The sequence below is a fragment of the Rhinatrema bivittatum genome, chromosome 4 (genome assembly GCF_901001135.1).
Source record: "Rhinatrema bivittatum chromosome 4, aRhiBiv1.1, whole genome shotgun sequence".
In the NCBI taxonomy this organism is placed as follows: Eukaryota; Metazoa; Chordata; class Amphibia; order Gymnophiona; family Rhinatrematidae; genus Rhinatrema; species Rhinatrema bivittatum.
The window spans coordinates 448919630-448944149 of NC_042618.1; the positions used below are offsets into that span (position 1 = coordinate 448919630).

The following is a 24520-nucleotide window of genomic DNA, read 5'->3' on the forward strand; positions in this document are numbered from 1 at the left end:
GAGACCATATCTACAAAAAGACAAAGACAAGATGGAAGCGGTACAGAGAAGGGCGACCAGGAAGGTGGAGGATCTTCATAGGATGACGTACGAGGAGAGATTGAAGAATCTAAATATGTACACCCTGGAGGAGAGGAGGAGCAGAGGTGATATGATACAGACTTTCAGATACTTGAAAGGTTTTAATGATCCAAAAACAACGACAAACCTCTTCCGTAGGAAAATAATCAGCAGAACCAGGGGTCATGATTTGAGGCTCCAGGGAGGAAGATTCAGAACCAATGTCAGGAAGTATTTCTTCACGGAGAGGGTGGTGGATGCCTGGAATGCCCTTCCGGAGGAAGTGGTGAAGACCAGAACTGTGAAAGACTTCAAAGGGGCGTGGGATAAACACTGCGGATCCATAAAGTCAAGAGGCCGCCAATGAAGAGTGGGTGACTCGCCAGAATGATGGCTATTGACACAATACCCTTATTAAATAAACATACACATGCTTACTGTGACTCCTACATCGCTCTAAGCTTCAACAGCAAGAGGTAATGGAAAAAAGGATTTGCACTCACAAAGAGGGGAGTAGCTGGCTTGTTACGGCGGTTACTACCCCAAACCAAATATGCCTGATACTTCACTTTCAATGCATATACAGCATAGCTCTCTGCTTCAATGACAGGGGAGAAGAATAACTGATACTTCACACATCCAGCAGAGCTCTCTGCTACAACGGCAAGGGAGAAGAAAAAGGGTTCGCACTCAAAACGCGGGGAGTAGCTGGCTTGTTACGGCGGTTACTACCCCAAACCAAATGTGCCTGATACTTCACTTTCCATGCATATCCAGCATGGTTCTCTGCTGCATCGGCATGGGAGAAAGACTGATACATCACGCATTTCCAGCAAAGCTCTCTGCTTCAAACGGCAGGGGAAAAAAAAATTAACAAACAAACAAACAACAAACAACGGCAGGGGGAAAAATAAAACAAAAACAAAAAACTGATGCTTCACGCATATCCTGCATAGCTTCAACAACAGGGGTGAAGAAAAAAAGGATTCGCAATCACAAAGCGAGGAGTAGCTGGCTTGTTACGGCGGTTACTACCCCAAACCAAATGTGCCTGATACTTCACTTTCAATGCATATCCAGCATGGCTCTCTGCTTCTACAGCAGGGGAGAAGTAAAAAAAAAACCAACAAGAGCTGTACAACATAGTCTAGGTAAAACAAATAAGCATGGGTGTAGCTTGCTTATCGCGGCAGTTACTGCCCCTACTACCCCTAACTAATCAAGCTAGATATTTCACTTGCATGCAGCTCCATCACTGCTCTCTACATTAATGGTGGGGGTGGAAGGGGAATAGAACAAGGAGCTAAGAGTAACAGATAAGAATGAGAGAAAAAATGTGTGAGGCTTGCTGGGCAGACTGGATGGGCCATTCGGTCTTCTTCTGCCGTCATTTCTATGTTTCTATGATATGATATGATCTGTATCATGAATATCGGTATAGAAAAGCACTAAATAAATAAATAAATAAATGAATGAATATAAATTCTGCTACTTAAACCAACACTACCTCAATTTGTCTAAAAGCAATCTGGCAGGGAATACTGCCTCCTAGCTTAGAATAGCATCTGTGGGGAGTTGGCATTAGACCTTTACAGAGGCTGCTTCTTGAGCACATGACAACAAAGGGAGATTTATGAAGCTGACAGATCTATAAATTAATGCATGGATAGAGTTTATAGGGTTTGTTGCTCTTTCTGTTTTCATCTTTTACACTTTTTCTGCTTCAGGGTGCGGCAGTGGGGTATGGAGGGATGTCATGAGACCCCCAGATTTTTTAATACTGGCTGTTGGGTTGGGGGGAGTCTGGGGGGCACATGGCCCCTTTAAGGAAAGACCTGGGAGCACTGGGACGTGTGTTAGCAATCCTGATGCTCCTGGGGAAAGTTAGCTACACCGTTTGAAGTGTAGTTAACTTTCAGCAAATAATGCCACTTGCAAACTTTAAGGCACGTGACATTGTTCGATTTGCATAGCATTACTCTGTTAATCATCTGATTTGCATATACTGGTGAGCAAATAAGCTCATTGTACATGGCTTTTTTTAAATTGCCTATAATGATCGGCTTGTACCACAGCTTAGTTCATGACCTCCCCCCCCCCCCCCCCCCCCAGAGTACCTGCAATGTAACTCATGCTTAATCCAGAGGTAGTAAAAATGTTTTAGGTAATTCATTCTGCCATTAAAAGTTTTAAGCTCCTTCTTTTTCATTCTGATTTTTATTTCATTCCTGCGGAGTTTTTCTTTTGTTGCTGTCAGGGGGGGGTCTTCAACCTGCTTTTCCTAATTCTCTCCAGCCATTGCAATCCTAAGTAAAATATGGTGCAGCTGTTCTAATGCTTGCTAAGAAAACAAAGTCCTGGAAAGCTGAAGGAGAGCTTTAGAAGCACATCTGGTGTTTCAAAGTGTGAACATTCTCAGAAGTAAAATATATTTAGAACGAAAGGGAAAAAAAATACAGAGAAGACCCCTCAACCCCAGTTTAAAAATGAGAATCAACCTTCAGAAACAAGCAGACCTGATATGTTCAAAAACGAAACCAGTATTGCTGTTTTAAGCATACTGAGTGTTCAGGAACTAACGTGGGAAATCAGATTGGTCATCTTGGGGTTTCAACACTGGTAAGCCAGTTTAAACAGCTTAATATGTTTGCTTTTGTTAAATAATGAAAAAAAAGTAAAACCACAAAAACCAAGCTATGGTTTTATGCTCCTTTACTAAAGGACACAATTAATACGAGCCACACTTGCCCTGCAAATGCAGCAGCTCAGGTGTGCCTTGGGATGTTTTGCGTGCTGAAAGAAATCTGTGAGGGTAGCTGCGCCTCGGGGGAATTTGTGTAGAGCGAGCATAGACCAAAAAAAAAAACCCAAAACTATAAAGAGTGAAAGCTGGGTGGAGATATGACAGGGCCAACATGGCCCTGAGTGAATGGAGAAGTGCACATATCCTCCCGTGTGTCAGTAGGGACGGAGAGGCATGCATACTTGAAACAGGACTTTCGGGTTTTCATCTTCTGGAACATGTAGGTGATATATTACCAGCCTTCCTAGTATACATATTTGCAACAGGATTTTCTCATGGTTGATGCAAAATTCCAGAGGGGCAGCCATCTTGGTCTATAGCAGCAAAACCTGCAGAGGCAGATGGCACCTTCCTAGACTAACAGATTTATTGAGGCCTGAGCTTTCAAGTGCAAGAATCTACGTTATCAGATGTCTCAATAAATTGCATAATCTATAAGGTGCCACCAATTTCTTTGTAGGGATGTGCAGCCAAAAATATTGTGTTTCTGTTTGCATTTTCATTTTGGGGAGGCGGGGAGATTTGCTTTTTTCAGTTTGTCTAATGTTTTGTTTGGTTCATTCCCCCCCCCAAAAAATATGTATATATTAAATGCTACCCCCCCCCCCCAAACAAAAGAATGAATAGGCTCTCTGACCCTCCCCCACCACCCCAACAGAAGCCTTCATCAGGCCCCTCCACCCTTCTTCCTCCCACAAAATGGGAGCAGCCTATTCTGCTGGAGCCTGGCTGAGCCCTTCTAAAGCCCCTGCTTAAAAATTGAACTGGCAGGGCATGGGGCTGAGAACTTCCTTGGCCCCCACTTACCCATTCCCTGATGATCCAGTGGTTCATAAAGGCAGAAGCAAAGCCCAGTTAAATCCTGCCCCATCTGGTGCTCTTAAGGTGGCACCGGCTCTTCTGAGCATCACTGAAGTCACTTCGATGTCTGTGTCAGGAGCGGCCAGCACGTGTTGCACGGTCATATTACATGGCACCACCCACACTTGAGTCAAGCCTCATGCAAAGATGGCCTTATTTGTTCTGTTTTACTTATTCCCATAAAATGAATGCACATCCCTACCTCTTTGTTGTTTTTGTTGGGACAAACCTAACCGTGCTGCTGTGGGTGTTTTGCGGGACAGTTTTACAGTGGATTTTCGGATTCCGTATGACAGTCCTTTGGAGGGCAGGGGGGGGGGGGTTTCCAATTTGGCTTCTATGTGTAAGTTGGAGAGGGTGGTTCATTGAAAGCTGGTTGAGGAGCATTTTTTGGGGGAGGATGGGGGGATATGATAGAGGTCTTTAAGATCATGAGAGGTCTTGAACGAGTAGATGTGAATCGGTTATTTACACTTTCGAATAATAGAGGGACTAGGGGGCATTCCATGAAGTTAGCAAGTAGCACATTTAAGACTAATCGGAGAAAGTTCTTTTTCACTCAACGCACAATAAAGCTCTGGAATTTGTTGCCAGAGGATGTGGTTAGTGCAGTTAGTCTAGCTGGGTTCAAAAAAAGGTTTGGATAAGTTCTTGGAGGAGAAGTCCATTACCTGCTATTAATCAAGTTTACTTAGGGAATAGCCACCGCTATTAATTGCATCAGAAGCATGGGATCTTCTAGGTGTTTGGGTAATTGCCAGGTTCTTGTGGCCTGGTTTGGCCTCTGTTGGAAACAGGATGCTGGGCTTGATGGACCCTTGGTCTGACCCAGTGTGGCAATTTCTTATGTTCTTATGTTCTAAGATCACTCTAAATCTGTTTTTCAACTGTTTTCTGTTTCCAGATTTCAATTTTTTCTTTTTTTATGAGCAGAATAACAATAGCCGCTCTTTTCTTCTTTAAATACTATCACATTTGAATAGAAAATTGGCGAGGTTTCTTTGCTGTTCATAATTTAGCATTTGCTGTTTTACTGCCATGATAATACTGCATGTATTTCCTTTGGCTCTTGGATGAGAAACACATGTTTTGAAGATAGGACTTTTATAGCTGTAGAACTGAGCAATGGCCTTTTCAGTCTTCTTGTGCATTTGCAGCTTTCAAATACTTTTTAAATCATTTAATAGGGGGAATGTTCACATTTACAAAGACTGGAGATAATTTTCAAAAGGATTTACGTGCTTCAGTGGGCTTTAGAAGATAGCCACTTTTACGCCTTTGAAATTTCACTGAGTTTTCAAAAGGATTTGCACGCACAAATGAGCTTTTGAAAATTGCTATGATGTATACTTTTATGCATGGAACTCTTTTGAAAATTTACCCCACTGAGTCCAAACTGGTGCCCTACAAGTTGTATTTTGAGGAAAGTACTGTGTAGCACCTCAATATTTATTTACTTATTTTAAATTATTATATACCAACATTCCTGTATAGAATACAGATCACACCGGTTTACAGTGTAACAGAACAGTCGCGTGGGAGCAATACAAGGAACATTTGAAACAAGGAACATTTACAACCAATAGAGTAAAAACATCAATACAGAATAAAATATACATATAAACCTAAAAATTGGGGTACTTTCCAGTAAAGACGGGGACACTAGGGGGGCTGGAGAGAAGAGGCAGAGGACTCACTCCATTGAGGCGCTGGTTAGGGGAACAGAATTTAGATACCAAATAAGAAAGTGATGAGATAACCGGTTACCTGTTACTACATATAAGGATAGGAACCGATTGCAAATTACAGGTTACTTGGTAAGGTAAGCTAATGCTTAGGTCAGTGGGTCTAAGATGTCAAATTATGGTATACTGAATGGGGAGAGGCTGGGCATGGGGGGGGGGGGGGGGCAGGTGAAATAAGCAGGGAAAGAACGAAGGAAATAACAAAGGGAAGAGGGCCGCAGATAAGGCCTGGGGGGGGGACTAGGTTGAGAGTACTGCGTGCCCTTGTCAGAGGAGCCCTAGTCCTTGTCCGTGGAGCAGCATCAGTGAGTGCTTAAGTCTCTGGAAAAAGCTTGACTGAAAAGCCAAGTTTTAAGTTTTTTCTTGAAAGTCTGAGGGCAGAATTCTTGACGGAGTTCTGGGGGAAGCGTATTCCATAGAGTGGGACCTGCTGTTGATAGCGCTTGCTTTCTTAAGTAGGTTTCAGCCAGGGGGGGCATACAGTGAGCCTTTGTATGCTCTTCTGACAGGTCTGTCTGAAGTGTGCGGACGAAGTTGGCTGCTTAGCTTGAGGGGGGAGATGTTATGGATGTCCTTGTGGATCATCATGAGAACTATAGGGATGTGCTGTCATTTTAAAATGAAATGAAAATATCAACAAGATATGTTATATCATTTTGTGTCATTTCCTATCCAAAATGAAGCAAAAAAAAAAAACTACTGCAATATCATTCATGTTTTAGTGCTTGTTAAAAATTTTCCAGTGTGTTTGCTGACTGCAAAAGCCCGCATGTTATAAAAAAAAAAAGTGCACACTAAAAATAAAATGAAATGTTAAACTTTACAAAATGAAAAAACGAAATAAATGGAAAACAAAACCATGTTTTTTCTATGCAGACTATTCACCTTCCATTAAACAATAAGTAATATTTCATTGCAGGTTTTCAAACCAATGATTCTACTAACTACTCCAACGTCCCAGCAGTGAGCATGGCGTTGATATCGTTGCCTTCTCTTCTTGTTGGGTTTGTCCTTGGAATTGCATGTTGGAGGGTAAGAAGTACTTCAGACGACATAGGCATTAGGAATGTGCAGATCAAATTTGTTGCAGTTTGGCCTTTTCATTTCATTTTTTTTGTTTGTTTGTTTGTTTGTTTTCTTGGTTCATTTTAACATTTGTTTTTTTAATTAATATTTCCTGGCTCATCATATGTGATACTGTTACATCAATAATAAAATTATGTGGTCAAAGAATAACAGAAGTAGGTTGGCAGAGGTTTCCTGTGTTTTGACAGTGCCTTCATTTACCTTCTTATAACTGGGTAATAGCACTACCGTGAAATCTAAGTTCCTGGCAAAGAAACGAGTACTGTACGAAAGCTTATTAAATGGAACTAGGAAGACGACTGTGAAAATGGACAGTTGGCAGAATATATTTTGGGTTGTCAAAACATATGAGGCTTCCGGAAATTAGGAGAAACCTATTTCTGTTATTCTTGGACCACATCATTTTACTTTTGATGTAAATGCATTATGCATGATGGACCGGGATATATTATTGTTCTAAGAAACGAAATGTTACTTTACTCCAAAACTGATTTCAGGTCTCAGTTCGGAGTCTTCAGTTTGCTTTTGGGCCTTCCTCCTTTTGTCTTTATTTGTGCATTTTATGAAAATAAAGCGAGTTGACAACTTTGCTATGGAAATAAGGGGAAAACATACTTTAAAAGAAAAATATGAATAGAAAGAAACAAATCTCCAATCTATATCCAGAGATATTTTACAATTTCAACCAAAATTACACATCTTGGTAATTAAAAGCAATGTTCTCCACATACCAAAGAAACAGTGGAAAGGAAGGGGACAGAAATTAAGGGAGAAAAAAAGAAAAATTTAATATAGAAAAAGCTATAGCAGATAGAGAACCCCCGAACAAGCTATATGCTGATCCTATTAAACACTATGGGGTAGGTTTTCAAAGGGATACGCACAAAACCCCCTGAAAACCTACCCCATAGTTGAGGGAACAGGGAAAGCCATCGGGGCTCCCCTTGGGCTCGGCGCACGCAAGGTGCACAAGCGTGTACCCCCTTGCGCGCGCCGACCCCAGATTTTATAACATGCGCGTGGCAGCGCACACATGTTATAAAATCAGGTGTACATTTGTGCACGCCGGGTAGCACGCGCAAATGTACCCCCCGCACTTAAAATTTAAAATCGGCCCGTATGAGTCTGTGGGAACTGGAGGAGACTTAATTCACTTCCTAGCGTTCAGGAAGGATTCTAATTGCTCGGGAACAAAAAAGACAAAAGTCTCAGATGTAAATGCTTGGTGAAATTTCGAAGGATACCTCAAGCATATCCTTCCTAAGAGCTAAGAACTATGCTGTTGCTGAGTAGACCTTGAAATGTCTGGCAAAAATTATAAGATTCTGCCCATAAAAAGGAGAATTCAATTTTAGGAAATATAAGGACATCACTTTAGATAGGTCTGTGTCAGAAACAAAGGAAATTAACAAAGTAACTCTTTCTACGATATCTGGTCCTGATGACTCCAAAAAATCAGTAAGGTTCGATGGAGGAAACTGTAGGGAGAGATGCCAGCAGGTAGTTGAGCAGATAAAGATAAAGAAGTAATTTTACTAATCGAGGGAAGTTCACCAGGAGGTATCTCAAGGACTTGCAAAAAATAATTTTTGAGGCTAACCCAGAATTCTTGGAAAATTAAGTATCCGAAGTTCAGACAACGTGAAAAATTCTCCAGCGATTCAAGCTTTCGAGAAAGCATTCCACAGTCTCGAACTGTAGTGGATTGAACCCCCTGAATGTTTTGAATATCCTGGTGGACTACAGATAATTGTCTTGAATGCTCAGTTAAGGCATTTTCATGTTGTTCAACAAGAGGGTTCAGTTTAGAAACCATAGTGTCCATTTTAGAAACAGAAAGGCACAAAATCTTAGAAAAAGTTTCCATAACTTCCCACAGAGAATCCAGTGTTATGGTCGCTGTTTTTTTGGGCATCTGGAGAAATTCCAATGAAATGGAAGCAACCGAAGAAACTGTATGCAAGTTAGAAGTCTCCAACCGCATCCCCGATATATCTCTGTCACGGTGGGGAAGGAAAACGACAGCACCCGGACCTCCAAACATTGCCAAAGATGGAAAGAAGGACGCTCAATCCTGAGCAGTTTCTACCGGCATGGACGCCGACACCATCATTTCCGCCGGCATCCCAGCAATTGCACTGCAAGGGGGACACCTTTCCTGCAGCGAAGTGATCAGCTCTCGGGGGCTGAGGGAGACCTCGTCTCCAGGAATCCCCAGTGCTCCCTTGCCGGTGGCTCCAATGGAGAACTGGCTCCTGAGAAAACCGGGGTCCACGGGAGCCGCAAAGAAAGAGATAATCTTTACCAGGAAACAGCGGGGGTTCAGTGGGAAACACCACCAGCATTTTTCCTTTCTCTTTGGGAGACATAGCGGTGGAGGAAAGACACAAACAAGAAATTAATGGAGCTCAGCAGTTAGTGGCTACTGACCTGCAGCCATCTTGTCCCGTGCCTTCCTCCTTTTTCTGCAACACAGCGTCCCTATTTCTGAAGAAGAAATGCAACTAAATAGCTAAAAGGAGGTTGGCAGGCAGCCTTGTTGGTTGTAGAAAAGCCTGTCAGAGGCCTATGTACTAAAATGATCCCTAAAATCAGCAGCACCAGGAAAAGGACTTCTGTGTGGCCTAATTTTTTTTAATTTCTTACCGTAGGCGTTAATATTTGCACTGAAACCTTGCAAATGAGATTGTATTACGAATCTTGGCCCTGTCCAAACTTTGCTCTTGAAAGATGTTTTTTAAGCAGTAACTTCTCTTTTTTTTTTAAGCAGTATGAAATGTATCTTTTCCCACACAGCTCAAGCAGCAGAAACCAAGCATGGAGAACGTGGAAGCTGCACACTGCAACGAAACGAAGGAGGATCTTGAACTAAACAGGTATTTTTTTTTCCACGTTCTATCTTTACTCTTTCATATTGCTGCAGAGCAAACAATTTCCGAAGACTTTTACCATGGCCACTTCACAGCTTGCTCACTATGAGGTAGACTTTAAAAACCCAGAGCACATATCAATACGGGGATGCGCGCACAAGTCGGGCTCACATGCACCCACAGTATTTTTAAAACTCCGAGATGTGTACACATCTCACTGAAATTCAAAAAGGGGAGGGTGTGGGTGTGGTCTGGGTGAGGCATGGGCATTCCAGGGAGGGGTCAAGAGATGTGCGCATAAATGCTTATGCACCTGGATGCATACCTAGGTCTAGCGCCATGTAAGTTTACTTTTGCTGTGGAGGAGGTATAGCTTAAAAAATAAAAAATAAAATAGCCATTTCTGTTGGGTTTAAAAGGTCTGGGGTTACTGGGATTTTGAGGACCTAGCTCTTGACTGGGCAAACTGCTGGACGAACTGGTGAAACTGGCAATGGCATGGACACATTCGTTATAAAATACCCTGACTTGCATGTTAAAAAACAGGATTTATGCAACTAGGTGCATGTCCATTTTAAATTGGGCACACATGTGTGCACCCAGGGGCGGATTTTCAGAGCCCTGCTCGCCTAAATCCGCCTAAATCCGGGCGGATTTAGGCGAGCAGGGCCCTGCGCGCCGGTGCGCCTATGTTCAATAGGCCTACCGGCGCGCGCAGACCCCGGGACTCGCATAAGTCCCGGGGTTTGGCGAGGGGTGCGTGTCGGGGGGCGGGCCCGGTCGACGCGGCGTTTTGGGGGCGTGTCGGCAGCGTTTCGGGGGCGGGCCCGGGGGCGTGGTTACGGCCCGGGGCGGTCCGGGGGCATGGCCCCGCCCTCCGGACCCGCCCCCAGGTCGCGTCCCAGCGCGCTAGCGGCCCGCTGGCGCGCGGGGATTTACGTCTCCCTCCGGGAGGCGTAAATCCCCCGACAAAGGTAAGGGGGGGGGTTTAGACAGGGCCGGGCGGGTGGGTTAGGTAGGGGAAGGGAGGGGAAGGTGAGGGGAGGGCAAAAGAAAGTTCCCTCCGAGGCCGCTCCGATTTCGGAGCGGCCTCGGAGGGAATGGAGGTAGGCTGCGTGGCTCGGCGCGCGCCGGCTATACGGAATCGATAGCCTTGCGTGCGCCGATCCCGGATTTTAGCGGATACGCGCGGCTACGCGCGTATCTACTAAAATCCCGCGTACTTTTGTTTGCGCCTGGAGCGTCAACAAAAGTACACGAACGCGCCGTGTTTGTAAATCTACCCCCCAGTGAATTGTATAACATGCATAAATGTTATAAAATGGTCATATCCCTGGACGTGTGCCAATGCATGCACGTCAGTGTGCACCTGTGCGCTCCTTTGAAAGTTACCGTCCCTATCTTAAAGCAATTATCCGGTAAACTTGAAGGTAAATCTGGCTGATATAATGCAAAAGTCGTAGCCAGGTTTTATGCCTACAATCCCATAGAGAGTCTTGCTTTTTTGAATGGACATGAAGATTACCTTAATGGGATTAGATATTCGCCACTTGCCCCACAGCAGTACAACTGATTGCCTCTACAGACTTATTGCAAAGTCAGTCCTGTACTTACTTAAATGATTTTGAATTTTACTTAGTTGGAAAATGAGTGTTCTGCTATCATTGGCCTGGATTTATCAAAATGCACTAAATATCCCCGGCGATAGGAAAAGGGATGTGTTTTATGGTAATAGCATCCACAGGCAAAGGCTGCACACACACGCAGGCGCACATACATAGGCACACAAACACATACACAAACAGGCACAGGCAGACACACACACACACACACACCTACACCTCCACATACACAGGCAGAGGCTTATACATACAGGCACAGGCCCCATAGGGAAAGGCACAAGCACACATATACACACACTCATACATGCAGACACACCCACATATTCAGGCACAGGCAAACACACACACACACAAAGGAAGAGGCATACATCCACAGGCCACCACCACACCCACATGCAGACACCCCAAGAAACACTGAGCACTTTTTGGTAGTAGAATAATATAAAAAGACCATGGGGTCCTATGTACTAACCATTTTTCCCATAGACACACAATGGGGAAAACCCTTTAACACTGGCTCCATATGAGGAAAGAATTGCACGGTGGCCTTAGGGTAGTTGGGGCCATGGACAAGAGAGGCACTTTGATATGGGCACCGGGTGAACATGTAAGCGCGTATTCCGGCTCGCGCCAAAGGACACGGACATTTTATAATATATGCGCATATATGCACACATGGTATAAAATAGGCTGTATGGGCCGGATTTTCAAAAGGTTACGCGTAAATCCAGAGGCGTAAAGCCCCGGGATGCGTGTAAGTCCCTGGGCTTTACATAAGGGGTGGGGGATCGCGCGCCAGCAGTCGGCCGGCCTGTGCAACTTACTTCAGCCCCAGGGCTGAAGTACGTTTTGAAATAAAAAAAAAAAAATCATCAAAGATTAGGGGGGAAGGGCGGGGGAGGTAGGGGAAGGGAAGGGAAGGTGGGATGGGGGTGTAAGGAAGTTCCCTCCGAGGCCGCTCCAATTTCAAAGCAGCCTGGGAGGGAACAGGAGAAGGCAGTGCGGCTCGGAGCGGGCTTGGCGCACGCAAGGTGCACAATTGTGCACCCCCTTGTGCGCGCTGACCCCAGGTTTTATAACATGTGCGTGCCTGTGCATGCATGTTATAAAATCGGGCATACATGTGCGCGCATGTTATAAAATCTACCCTTATGTGCGTACATATGCATACAATTTTGTATGGACATGGGCATGCAAAAACCGCCTCTCCTGTGTAAGTGGGGAAAATTTTTATAAGAGATGCATGCCCCCATAGTGAGTCTTCCCAATTTGTTCCCAGTTCGCCCAGTTAAGGAATAGGATTTCCCAAATACCACTAGTTTCATAGTCTCTCTTTCCCCCTGTTAGCCCCAACCCTTAAAACCCCACTTACTAGCCTTGATGTTTTTATTATATTACTTACATCCATAGCAGTAGTAAAGTTACATGACAGGGGACCTGGGGATATGCATGTGCACGTAAATACTTATGTGCATGTTTCTTGTCCCGGAATGCCCATGTCCCGCCCTCGTACCGCCCAGACCACGCCCACACCCCACCCCTTTTTTGAGCTTTCTCACTTGTGCTCGTACCGGGAGATATGCGTGTACACAGGTAGCTTTTAAAAACCACTTGGCGTGTCCTGGCCAGGCATATTCACGTATCTCCCGGTTTAGGCGCATGCCAGGCTTTTAAAATTCACCCCTTAATTTCAATGATCTATCAGCAAATTGAACATTTTTTATTTCAATTTCACTTTGCCCTGTCCATGAAAATGCAATGAGAGTAACTTAATACAATATTGATAATACAAGTATTCGGTGCTGATAGTCTTTGGAGCCCCCCTAAAGTGAGGGGGACCTTGGGCAATCCCCTGGCTTGTCCTTCTCTAAGGCTGCAATTGACAACAGAATAATGAAACAGGCAACTGAATAATCTGGGGCAATCCCTCTAGTTTACTTCCATTAGGAAAGCACAAAAGTTTGCCTTGAGCTGCGAATACTGATTATTCTATCATCCAAGGTGCTGCCGTGAAATGGCGGAACACGTATGGAAAAGACCGAAATATCTATTTTTGGAAAGCTTTTATAAAACGATCACCTGTAAAGTATAGAATGGAGAAAGATTAGAGCACAGTGGCATGGTGACCCGATCTTGGTTATGTCTTTCAGTATGTTACAACAGACGGGAAAAGAAGCTCACTCTGTATAGCTGTCTCTTCATTGTTACTATTGCATGCACTGGTAAGTTTGGATACAGATTTTGAAAGTGCAGTACAAATGAGTGATAAAGTGGGATTTTTTTTTTTTTTAAAGAATTGGCATTTTACTTGGCCTGAGCTGAAGTTCTTAGCATATGGATTTAACCTGGCCAAATCATGCCAACACGGCATCAGATGTGGTACTCAGTGCTGCAGCCTCCTTTAAATTTGGTTAGAGAGCAATTGCCGGATCTGTGTGTATTACACTAATTAGATAAGGTTTCAGTTATTTAAGTAATTGCTAATGGAAGGTCTGTTTATTGTCAATTAAAAAAAAATAAAAACAGTTCATGATATTAGTAAAAAGGTCATTGTATTTGCTTTAAAAATGCTAAGTAGTGGCTGGGTTTCCCCCTCCCCCTCCTTTTGCTTAATATCCTTTCCCAGCCAGACATTGCAGTGACAGGCCTTGGCTGGGGGCCATGCTCCATACCTCCATCTGGAACTCTGCAATTATGGGCCCCAAATCCCGACCACTGAGCGTTTCCATTGCACGATGACTGCACTGGGTTTCCAAGAAGGCATTAGGGGAACCCGCTTGCAGTGACCGTGGTTTAAAACCAAGTCTGAATGAGCATGGGGAGGCTGGATGTCTGGGAAGATGGCTTTGCTAGTTTTTGGTAGCTGTGTGGATTATTGGAGAACTTGGCAATATAGACATGGAAGGGAGCCAAGGTTTTCAATTTAGTGTTGGTCTTCTAAGAATCGTAGCAGAAGATAAGTCCCAGAATGGCCTACCAGAGGAGGGGTTGGAGGCTACTATTAACAGATTCTAGGCACGCTTTGGATTGATATGGAGAGCGGTTGTAGGAAAAGAGTGGAAAGTGCAGATAAAAGACATGGAGGGATGGTGTTGAATTAAGTGTGGGATTTATATGCTCAGCTAACCAAAGTGAAAAACTCGCTACTATGACTTCCTCCCCCCCCCCCAGTGGCTGTGAATGCTGCTTATTCAACATTCCAAGCCAACTCGGGGAATGGAAGACCTGCGCCAGGAATCCAACTCGCGTCCTTCTGCATGGCAGCGGCGAGCATTGTTGCTAAAATATCCGTCTGCCTGGTGTTTTGTTTTTATTTTTTGGGCATTTCTATTTTTTAAGATGTCAGTTGTCAGAACAAACAAAATCCATGTGTTAAAAAAAACTCACTCAGCAGGTAAATTACTCGGGTCACTTTAACTCGATATTCAGTGGCACTTACCCTGCTAAAAGTGCCGCTGAATATACCTGGATAAAGTTACCTGGATAGCTATTTATTCAGCTAATGTGTCAGTGCTGCAGTGTCACCTCTACTTACCTAGCTAAATTCTGTGCAGGCAGCGATTTGCCCAGATTGACATTTCCCCTCCACCCCACCAGCTAATTTCTAACATCAGGGTTTATCCAGCTAACTCCAATAGCTAGCCAGACAAATCCTTTGACTGTGTGTGCAAATCAACAGCCATACAAAGTACTACTTTTCACCATGGTGTTTATTTTTGTGTGTTAAGAGATATGATTGACTAGGGGCCTACACCTCTGACAGAACCTGAGCTTTTAGCTTCGCTCCCAGGGAACAGGAAGGGAAAGGACCAGGCGAATAGAGAAGAGCTCCACTGCCTTCCTAATCCACCCCCCTCCCTTCCAGTTTCCTCTTTCCCTCCCAAGTGGCTGCAGGGAACAGAAAGGGAGGGAATGAGACTGGCATGGATGGTAGTGCAAAGAAAAGTTCAGTTTTGTCTGCATATATTCTACTTCTGATTTGAGGTCCCTGGAGTGCAATGCACCCTTGTCCGCTTTCCTCGCGGGGCATTCCTGGGTCTTGGTGGGAGACCCCCTAGGGCAGACTTCAGTCCTCGCTTCTTGGCGTCCGGTGCCTCCACCTGGGGAAGAAGGTGTTAGTGGATGGGATTTCCCTCCCTTCACCCCAGGAAAACAATGGGTGAACAAGGCTGGCAGTGTGCACAAATCTATACAGGTTTATTGGATTATGCAAGCATATACATTTCTGCATGACTATGTACATTGCTAATAGGATGTCAAACAGCACACTAATCTACCGGTGGTTAGTTGGCCACGTAACTACATACATTTCTACATGATACAAAAACATTTACTGTTTGGGAATTTGGGGTTGTTGGCTCCCACAGTATACCACCATATGGAATAGAAGGGACCTCTTAATTTTCCACTTAAGCAAGTATTATTATCCTCCTCTTTTTTTCTCCAAATCTCACCCATGTGAAAAGATGCAACTGGGCTGGTGGGCAGTTGTATCTAAACCATCTCCTTCTGCCCTGCTGAGAGGTCCGCTCTGCTGAAAGGTCCATGCCAATGCTGGGATCCAGGCCCTCCTGGGGGACCCGACTCTGCCTCCCAAATTGCCACAGTGGTCTATGCCCTCCTGAGGGACGCAACTCTGCCTCCTGGACTGCTGTTGAGGGTCCATGCCTTCCTGGAGGACCTGACTCCACCTGCTGGACTACCGCTGGGGTCTGTGCCCTCCTGGGGGACCTGACTCCACCTCCTGGACTGCCAGTGGGGTCATGCCCTCCTGGGGGACCCGACTCCACCTGCTGGACTGCCGCTGGGGTCCATGTTCTCCTGGGGACCCGATTCTGCCTCCTAGACTTCCACTGGAGTCCACACCCTCCTGGTGGACCCGACTGCCTCCTGGTCTGGCTCTGTACCCACACCCTCCTGGTAGACACAACTCCAACTCCTGGACTGCCACTGTGGTCAACAACCTCATGGGGAACCCAACTCCACCTCTGGATCTGCTGCGAGGTATTACTCCTCCTCTGGGCTACCCTTGCTCCCTGGGGACTATGCGATCTCCAGATCTGCTGCTATTCTTCTGTTCTCAGCTCCACTAGGTTCATGACTGTTTAGTATTCAGTGATTCAGGCCCTTCGCAGTCTCAGCTTTCAGTGATTTTAGCTCTGCTAAGCTCATGGCCAGTCATTCGCTGTTACCCAGCCTGGATAAGTCACCTTCTCTCAGCCAAAAAGCCAAGACCCAGGCAGAACCACAGAAAGAGATCATATGCATGCCCTTCCATTCTGCCTGGCCATATCTGCTGTTGCCTGGGAACTCGGTACCTAAGTATCTGAATACCCTTGTTAGTCAGGGTGAGAATCTGTTTGCTTCCTAGGACTGTTCTCCATTTCATTTCTCATAAATCCCTTTCACAGTCATAGTTCCCTAATTTAGGAGTTTGAATCCTTTGATTTTTAGTGATATTTCCTGCAAAATTACCAGCAGTAGTCCAGGGGCTATGACATGCAAATCCCCTAACTGAATCTCTGATTAATCTATTCAATGGTCATTTAAGTATCTTCACAGTAAGGGGTCTGACAATCTTTTATTTATTTATTTAGACATTTTATATACCGACAGTCGTTGTGAACATCTCATCGGTTAACAGAGAACAGAATGCAGCAACAGGCTTTACAATGAACTAGTAAATTACACCGGTGAAATAGAAACTACAGTGTAAAGAGACTAATAGCTAAATAGGGGGGGAAAGGAGTATATACAGGGAACGTAACCAGCTTATACAGGGGGAATGGGAGCCAAATACAAGGGGAGCAAATGCTTATAACAAGCTTATACAGAGAACATAACAGGCTTATACAGAGGGTATAAAAAGCTTATGCAGAGGAAATAAGCTTGTGCAGGAAACATATAGCAAGCTTATACAGCGAAGTTTCAAATTCCTGGGCTGCTGGGTCAAGTAACATAGCTGCATTGTCTTTTTTTTTTTTTCTGCTACAGTTCACTTAAATGATAGCATGCTCAAACCTCCATCTCTTGTGAGGAGAAGTTTCAAGTGCAATAGTAATATTGGTGGTATTCTAGGGGGAGCCGGGGGAGGGCATTGCTCATTCAGGAGGGCCAGGAGGAGGGGAGATTGCTCCACTGGATAGCTGGAGGATGCACTTACTGTACACTTAACTTTTATTTTTGGGGAGTTGGTCAGTGGCCCCAGGTTGAAAAGGGAGTCAGCAATGACCCCCGCTCAACCTCCCTGTTTGGACATGGGTACATTTTGGGGCGGCCAGTGGCCCTTTAAGATGATAGTGCTTCCGTGAGATTGGGGCCACCATCATGTTTAAAGGGCTACATGTGCCATGGAGCTGCAATGTGTTTTTGGGGGGAGGGGCACCTCTATTGTAGCTACACCCCCCTGCGATAGTGGGATGCCTCCTGTGAAGACACATCACAATTTGATGAATCTAGGCCTAAGTTAGGAAGATAAATTAGACCTGCTATTGAGCAGGTCTAAAGTCATCCAGATTAAACTTATCCAACTAACTTTTAATTAACTGGGAATATCCCAGCTAACAGGGTCATTCATCAAAATTTGTTAGAGTCCTGACTCCCAAGATAACGCACTCATCGCAAGAGGGGTGTTTAATGTTTAAGAAAGAGAGAGAGAGAGAGACTCTAGGGTGGCACACCTATTAGTCAACTATTTATACCACTGTAGGAGGGTGAACTAGTACGAGGTGAGGTTTTGGTGGTGGGCTAGTGCTTTGGGGGCAGTTTTACATGCACAGTCAGATGTACGAACAGGACAGTACACATCAGTGAACATTTGAGTGATTTGGAGTGAGGAAAGGTACACAAAGATGATAATTGTACATTGTACTATTGCCCTAGCTTGATAGCAGCTAGGTAGAAAGTGCATCAGACTTGGTTGAGATTTGATAGCAGCAAACTAGGTTGAGAGTACATTTTAAAAATCTCATCTTTGTGTATCTTTCAGCACATCAAATCTTCACTGATGTGTACTGTGCTGTTCGTACCTCTGACTGTGCATGTAAAACTGCCCCCCAAAATTTGGGCACCACCAAAACCTCACTCTGAATTACTTGTTTCCCCTCCTAATATATGTGCCTCTCCAGAGTCTCTCTCTCTCTCTCTCTCTCTCTCTCTCTCAATAGGATTTGCAATTATTAGCACAGATCCTGTTTTGGGCATAATGCCAGGAAAATGGCATAGTTATTTCTGGCGTTAAAACCAGGAATAACATGCATTATGCTATTGCATGCAACGCTAAGCATCCCTCATTTTAATTTACTTCAACCTTACTCCGCCCAAACTCCTCCCATTTGGGAAAAATTTTAAAATTTGCATACGCATCTCGAGATGTATTATTTATCATGGGCATTATGGTGTTATCACAGGCGTTAGGGGCCTAACTCCTGCAATAAGGCCCTAACACAATTTGATAAATGGCCCTGCTAGCTAGATAGCGGCTGAATATGGACATTACTGTGTTTTGTTTTTTGATCATTGCATGGGAGTTAACTGTCATTTATGGAAAAATTCATCAAGGAATTCCCAAATTAGTAGACTGTAGTCTTCATCTCTTTATTTTTCTCTTTCTTGTTCTCTCATGCAGGTAACAGTAATCCATTTTTTTGCTTCATAAATGAAGCAACTTTATGCACATTCATACGCCTTCTGGAGTAAGACTGGGTCAGCATCTGGTATTTCTGCCAAGGACGCTCAAATGATGCATTGGAAAAGAGGCAAAGTGCAAGTGACTGTGAAATGAATGGTTTTCAATAATATATCAATAAGAAGAATGGGTACAGGACAGCGTTCTTGATTTTATGCACATCCTAGCTGCCTCAGGTGACATTGTGGAAACAGTGGTGATTGAATCCAGGACATCACTGTCAGCAGACAGATCATGTGCCATGAAGAACCAAAAATGTGTTACCGAAAAATTCAATAAGAATTTTTATTTTTTTTTTAAAGCTATCTTTTGTTTTGTTTTCATATCCTCTACATGCCATTGGATTACCTGGATAGAAAAACAAAATTTTGACTAAAGAACTTCATTTAGTTTTTTGGGGTTTTTTTTTTATTTTCTAACATTTACAGCATGGATGGCCAACTCTGGTCTGAAAAGTCACAAAATAAGTCTGGGGTTTTGGGGGATTTTTCTTTACCATAGCCAGAATGAATATTAATGAAGAATGTTTAAATAGACTGGATTTAATGTCTTATAAATGTAATTTTGTTCTTTGTGAAGAGCAAATGGTTGAATTTTCAGAATATTCAGCATATGCAAATCCATTTTTAATTTGGAACCACCACATGGATATAAGCCGCATAAATTTTGAGGTTAGATTAGAGTCATTGAAGACCAGAGTTGGCCAACACTGATGGAAACGGATCAATCTGCCTTTAGTGGTTTGCGATGGAAAATTTGTGATTAAGCACCAAATTGAATTGTCAGTCCCGGTCCTGTTCATGATTCAGGCAAAACAATACAAATGGTTTTAAAAATGAAATATTTAAAAAAATATTACAAATAACATGAGGGAGAGAAATGCTTATCATGCAAAACCTCCAACCATGGCTGATGGAAAACACAATGTGTGGAGGAGAAATCCGTACAGGATTAGCCAGGTGATGTACTTCTAGACAGAGGCACTTTGATAGGGTTGTACGAAGAAGCTTTCAATGCCTCCTCTCCCACCTGTATCACTGTCTTTTCTAGCCAGTCTTTTATTTTCATGAACACAGAAAATATTAAATATATACTTTTGTAAACATAAAATCTTAGATCACATTTTTTTATACTTTTATAATGTGTACACTTTTCTGTACAGAGAGCTTTTATGATGTATGTATCTTTGTATAAAGCTAGAAATCGTAAATCTCATTATCTACAGTACATTGATGGTATATGTCACAGATCACTTGGCTTAGAGTGGATGGTGGTATTCTGGAAAATGTTGGAAGTGGTAGAAAATGAACTAAGCTAGCCATAATAGCACACATTGCATTATCCACACAGAGGCACCTTATACACCTAACAGATTTATGGAGGCATAAGCTTTTGAGGGCAAGATTTAACATCATCGGATGCATCAAATATGTTATTCAAAGCCACATGTTATCCGGCTAAATGGCAATGTTTTGAATTTTGGCCTACTTTATTCAGATTAATTATAGCCGCATAAGTCATTATCCGGCTATAATTTAGCCAGATAAAAAAGAGGTATTCCAGGGGCGCTCTGGGGTAGGCCTAAGTTATATGGCTAACTAAGCCGATTTTTAGAGGATAACAATAGATCTTAGAGCAGATCTAATGTTATCTGGCCTTGTGTGGTCAATTAACTTTCCAGTTAACAGGATATATTCAAAGATATCTAGTTAAGTGGCACTGATTCCCAACCCCATCCTCAATATGTCATAAATGGCCCCTACCGATGCGAACAGCCTCCACCCACCAAAAGACTTTAAAAATATGTTATGGGGTCACAGGTCATTCTGACCCTCTCCTTTCCATTTTTTATTAAATAAGTCACCCTCCTACTCTTCCTCTCCACAGTCTACCCATCTACAACCTCAGGAACATAACCTCCCAACTACTAGACCCAAAAACCTCTGCTGGTCATGAGGCATCTCTTACCCACTCTTGGCAGTCTCAGGAGGTGGGGGGGGGGGGGGCAAGGGGTTTGTGGTCCTGAGGTTGTGGGTGAGGCGCGGGGCAGAAGGGAGCCTTTAAAAAAAGGGGGGAAGGAGAAGGTGGGGCTGATCTGCAGCTCCACAATGTATTTTTTAAGTCTTTGGTGAGGGTTCCTTGGCCTCGCAAGGCCAATTCTGACATTCTGGGGAAAGGGATGGGAGCTGAGCTGCATGCTCGCAAGGCACTTTTTTTTTTCTTTTTTAAATAAATACATATTTTCTTAAGTAAGTGGAAAGTTATCCAGCCACACAAAGCAGGGTAAGTTAATATTCTAACTGGTTATATTCAGACATGGTTACATGTAGCCGGATAACTTTGATTATATTCAGTGGGATGTTTATCCCACTGAATATCCAGACAGGTTATCCAGTTAACATTAGTTGGATAATTTGTCTGCCTGCCAGGTTACTGAATATGCCCCCCTTAGTCTGTAAGGTGTCACCAGCCTCTGTGTCATATTTGCTACTATGGACTAATACAGCTACTTCTTTGGAAGTTGCATTGTGTAATTGCTTTTAAGTATGTAATAAGGTTTTTGTAGCTGGTTTTCCATGAACATTTAAGGGTAATTCAATTTCCAGACAAATAGTTTTTCATTTTTTTTCTGTAGTGCTTAAAGTAGGCGCACTAGCAAGATTCTTCAAAATACCAATTTGATTTATTAGCCCTGTTGCTTTCTTATTTTAGCTTTCTTTTTGGACCACTCCTATTTTTGTCCCAATGGTTTTGGTTTTCTTTCTTTTAATTTAAATTTTAAAAAGTGTATTTTTTTTTATTTTGGTTATAGATATTGAGCCACTATGCGGTTTCGGCTAGTTAGCCGGAAAAACGTATCTAGCTAACTTAGCCCATGTATTCAGCAGCGCGGCTGCACCACTGAATATATCGGGCTATCTTAATGTTAGCTGGATAAGTTTAGGACAGCCCTATGGGCCGATCAGACTTAGCCGAATATCTGAGTTAGCCAGATAACTTATCTGACTAATAGGGTCATTCATCAAAATGTGTAATGGCATTAACGCCCACGATAATGCCATAATGCATGCGATAATCGTGGTACCGAGAGGTGTGAATGTACATTTTTCAAAGGAGCGGGATTGGGGAGGGGTTTGGGTGGGATTAATGAAAATGAGGAGCAATATCACATTCCATCAATGGTGGAAATAACTACAACTTTTTTCCTGGCATTAAGCTATGCGATATGCCAAAATGACCATAATGCAATTTTGTGATAAAGATTGCAAATTGCATTGTAGCCATTGCTGGGCTTGGAGAGGGGAGGAGGAAGAGAGATAGGGGTGGAGTGGAGGTGAGTGAAATAGAGAGAGAGACCTTTACAGTATTCTACCATTTATATCTCTATAAATAGGGCCACTATAACTAGGGCCAGCTAATAACGCGAGGTGAGGTTTTTGGTGGTGGTTTTGGGGCCAGTTTGATATGCAGAGTGAGACGTATGAACAGCACAGTACACCCCAGTGAAGATATGACATTATTTCGAGTGAGGAAAGTCTCCCAAAGATGAGATTTCTACAATGTTCTACTGTGCTGTTCATACGTCTCACTCTGCATGTCAAACTGGCCCTCATATAGGGGCCGATTTTAAATATTACACGCACGGGGACATTTGTGTGTGCTACCCGGCGCGCACAAATGTACACCTGATTTTATAACATGCACACGCTGCAATGTGCATGTTATAAAATCCGGGGTCGGCGCGCAAAACGGGGTGCACACGTGCACCTTGCACGCGCCGAGCCCGAGGGGAGCCCCGATGGCTTTCCCCGTTTCCTCCAAGGCCGCTCCGATTTGGAGGGAACTTTTTTTTTGCCCCCCCCCCCCACCTTCTCCACCCTTCCCCTATCTAACCCACCCCCCAGCCCTAAATAAATCCCCCCCCCATCTTTGTTTCAAAAGTTACGCCTGCCTGAGGCAGGCGTAACTTGCGCGTGCCAGCCAGCTGCCAGCACGCGACCATCCGGGACAGGTGCCAGAGGACTCAGGAACGCCCCCAGCCCCGCCCCCGTACCACCCATTTTTTAAAGCCCCGGGACATACGCGCGTCCTGGGGCTTGAGCGCACCGCCGAGCCTATGCAAAATAGGCTCGGCGCCCAGGGGTAGGTTTTCAGGGGTTACGCGCGTATCCATGCGAAATTATAGCATTTTGATGAATCTAGAGGTAAGTCGGCTCCTCCCCAGAATACGCTCACCCTAGATATTTGGCTAAGTGGTGGCCGTTCAGTAGGGCCAGATATTCATTCACCGGTATCTAGCTGAATATTGCCCTCACTCTAGAGTTTATAAAATATCTCCTTCCCTGAATCATCCTCTTTTCAGCGATATGTGAGGTCATCCAGTACGAGATTTGTATTTCTCCTCAATTTTATTTAGATTTCGTAATGGTTGAGAAACAAAGTGGAAGGAACTTTAAATAACAGCATAAATAATAATCTGTCCCTAGGAACCAAAATGAAAATATCAAATAAAGGGATCTTAATGATTTGACGACCAATTAAATGTTATGATAAAAAAATGATTTTGCTTTCACTGCTGCTCCAATGAAGCCATAACAAAGGGTGATGATAGGTACTGAATTGCTATGAATTTAAGGCATTTTTTGCAATCTCCAACATGGATGCAAAAAATCTGCGCTGAAATTTGGTACAGATTTCTAAATGTTTTTCCTCAAAAATGTAGACAATATTCAGGGATGACACAGGTTCATCATTTACATTTAATAGATGAAGTGATTTACTACTGAGCACAGTTAAAACTTTTTCTAATGGAAAAAGTCTATAATGTAGTTTTTAGATCTTTAAGATAAATGATTTTTTAAAGAGGATAACTTTTTTTTTTATGTGAAATTTTAAATACAAAACAAAATTATGAATCATAGGTAGTCCATTCAACTGTATTCAACTATTTATTTAGCCTTGACGCTAAAAATTTGAACCAGGATGGTTTCTACATGTTGGTTTTCCTTTCCCAAAGATGTGCCCAGATTTTAAAAGTGTTCTTCCCGTTTTCAGTACTGTGCTGTAGCTTTCTAGTAGCCATGTGGGTCCTGAAGAAAACTGGTTGCATTCCTTTGAAAGGACCATCAAAAACAAGACTGTGAGGCCTTGAAAGCTCATGTCCTGCATCTTTTTTGTTATCCCTCTGAAAGGTATAACAGCCTGCAAAGGCTCCCTTTTTTTTTTTTTTTTTTTTTTTTTTTTTTTTAAACAGCAGGAAAATACTTTTGAAAATAAGGCAAAGATTCTTTAAGAAAGTTGTTTGAAATCAACAATAATCTCAAAATAAAAGGGACCAATGTACTGAAGCTTAATGCGTGCACTGCGTCTCTTTAGCACGCATGCAGAATCACAGGCTGTGCACCAAGAGGCAGATCCTCAAAGGAAGCTAAGCGCCTGACCTCAGTTTTCAGTTTTGGTTTATGCAAGGTCTAGATACCTAACATCATAAATTAGCTACTTAGATCTTTTGAATATTGACTCCCAAGGTCCAAGTATGCATGTTAAATGAGTTTCCAGGGATGTTAGCAGGTAACATCATGTGCTAATTGGGTTTTAGAGGTTGTGTTTCCCCAACTAGGGTTCAGTGTCAAGAAGTGCAAAGGTCTGCATTTGGGTGTAGTAATCCGAAGGAGCCGTACATGTGATAGGCTAGAGACTGATATGCACAGACCAGCCCTTTAGCTTTGGGCTGTTTAACTTGTGGGACTTCTAATGTGCACACGCTAACATTTTGGGGAGGGTTG

General features: G+C 43.4%; 1 protein-coding gene across 1 annotated transcript in view; it reads left to right on the forward strand.

Moving 5' to 3' along the window:
• The window catches only part of KITLG (KIT ligand), a 192916-nt gene extending 172199 nt beyond the window's left edge, over positions 1-20717 (forward strand). Inside the window, exons 7-10 of the mRNA XM_029601649.1 lie at positions 6389-6501; positions 9352-9431; positions 13198-13269; positions 18675-20717. Coding sequence (XP_029457509.1) covers positions 6389-6501; positions 9352-9431; positions 13198-13237 — 233 coding nt within the window. The 3' untranslated portion in view covers positions 13238-13269; positions 18675-20717. The remainder of the gene's footprint in view (positions 1-6388; positions 6502-9351; positions 9432-13197; positions 13270-18674) is intronic.
• The last annotated feature ends 3803 nt before the right edge of the window (positions 20718-24520 follow it).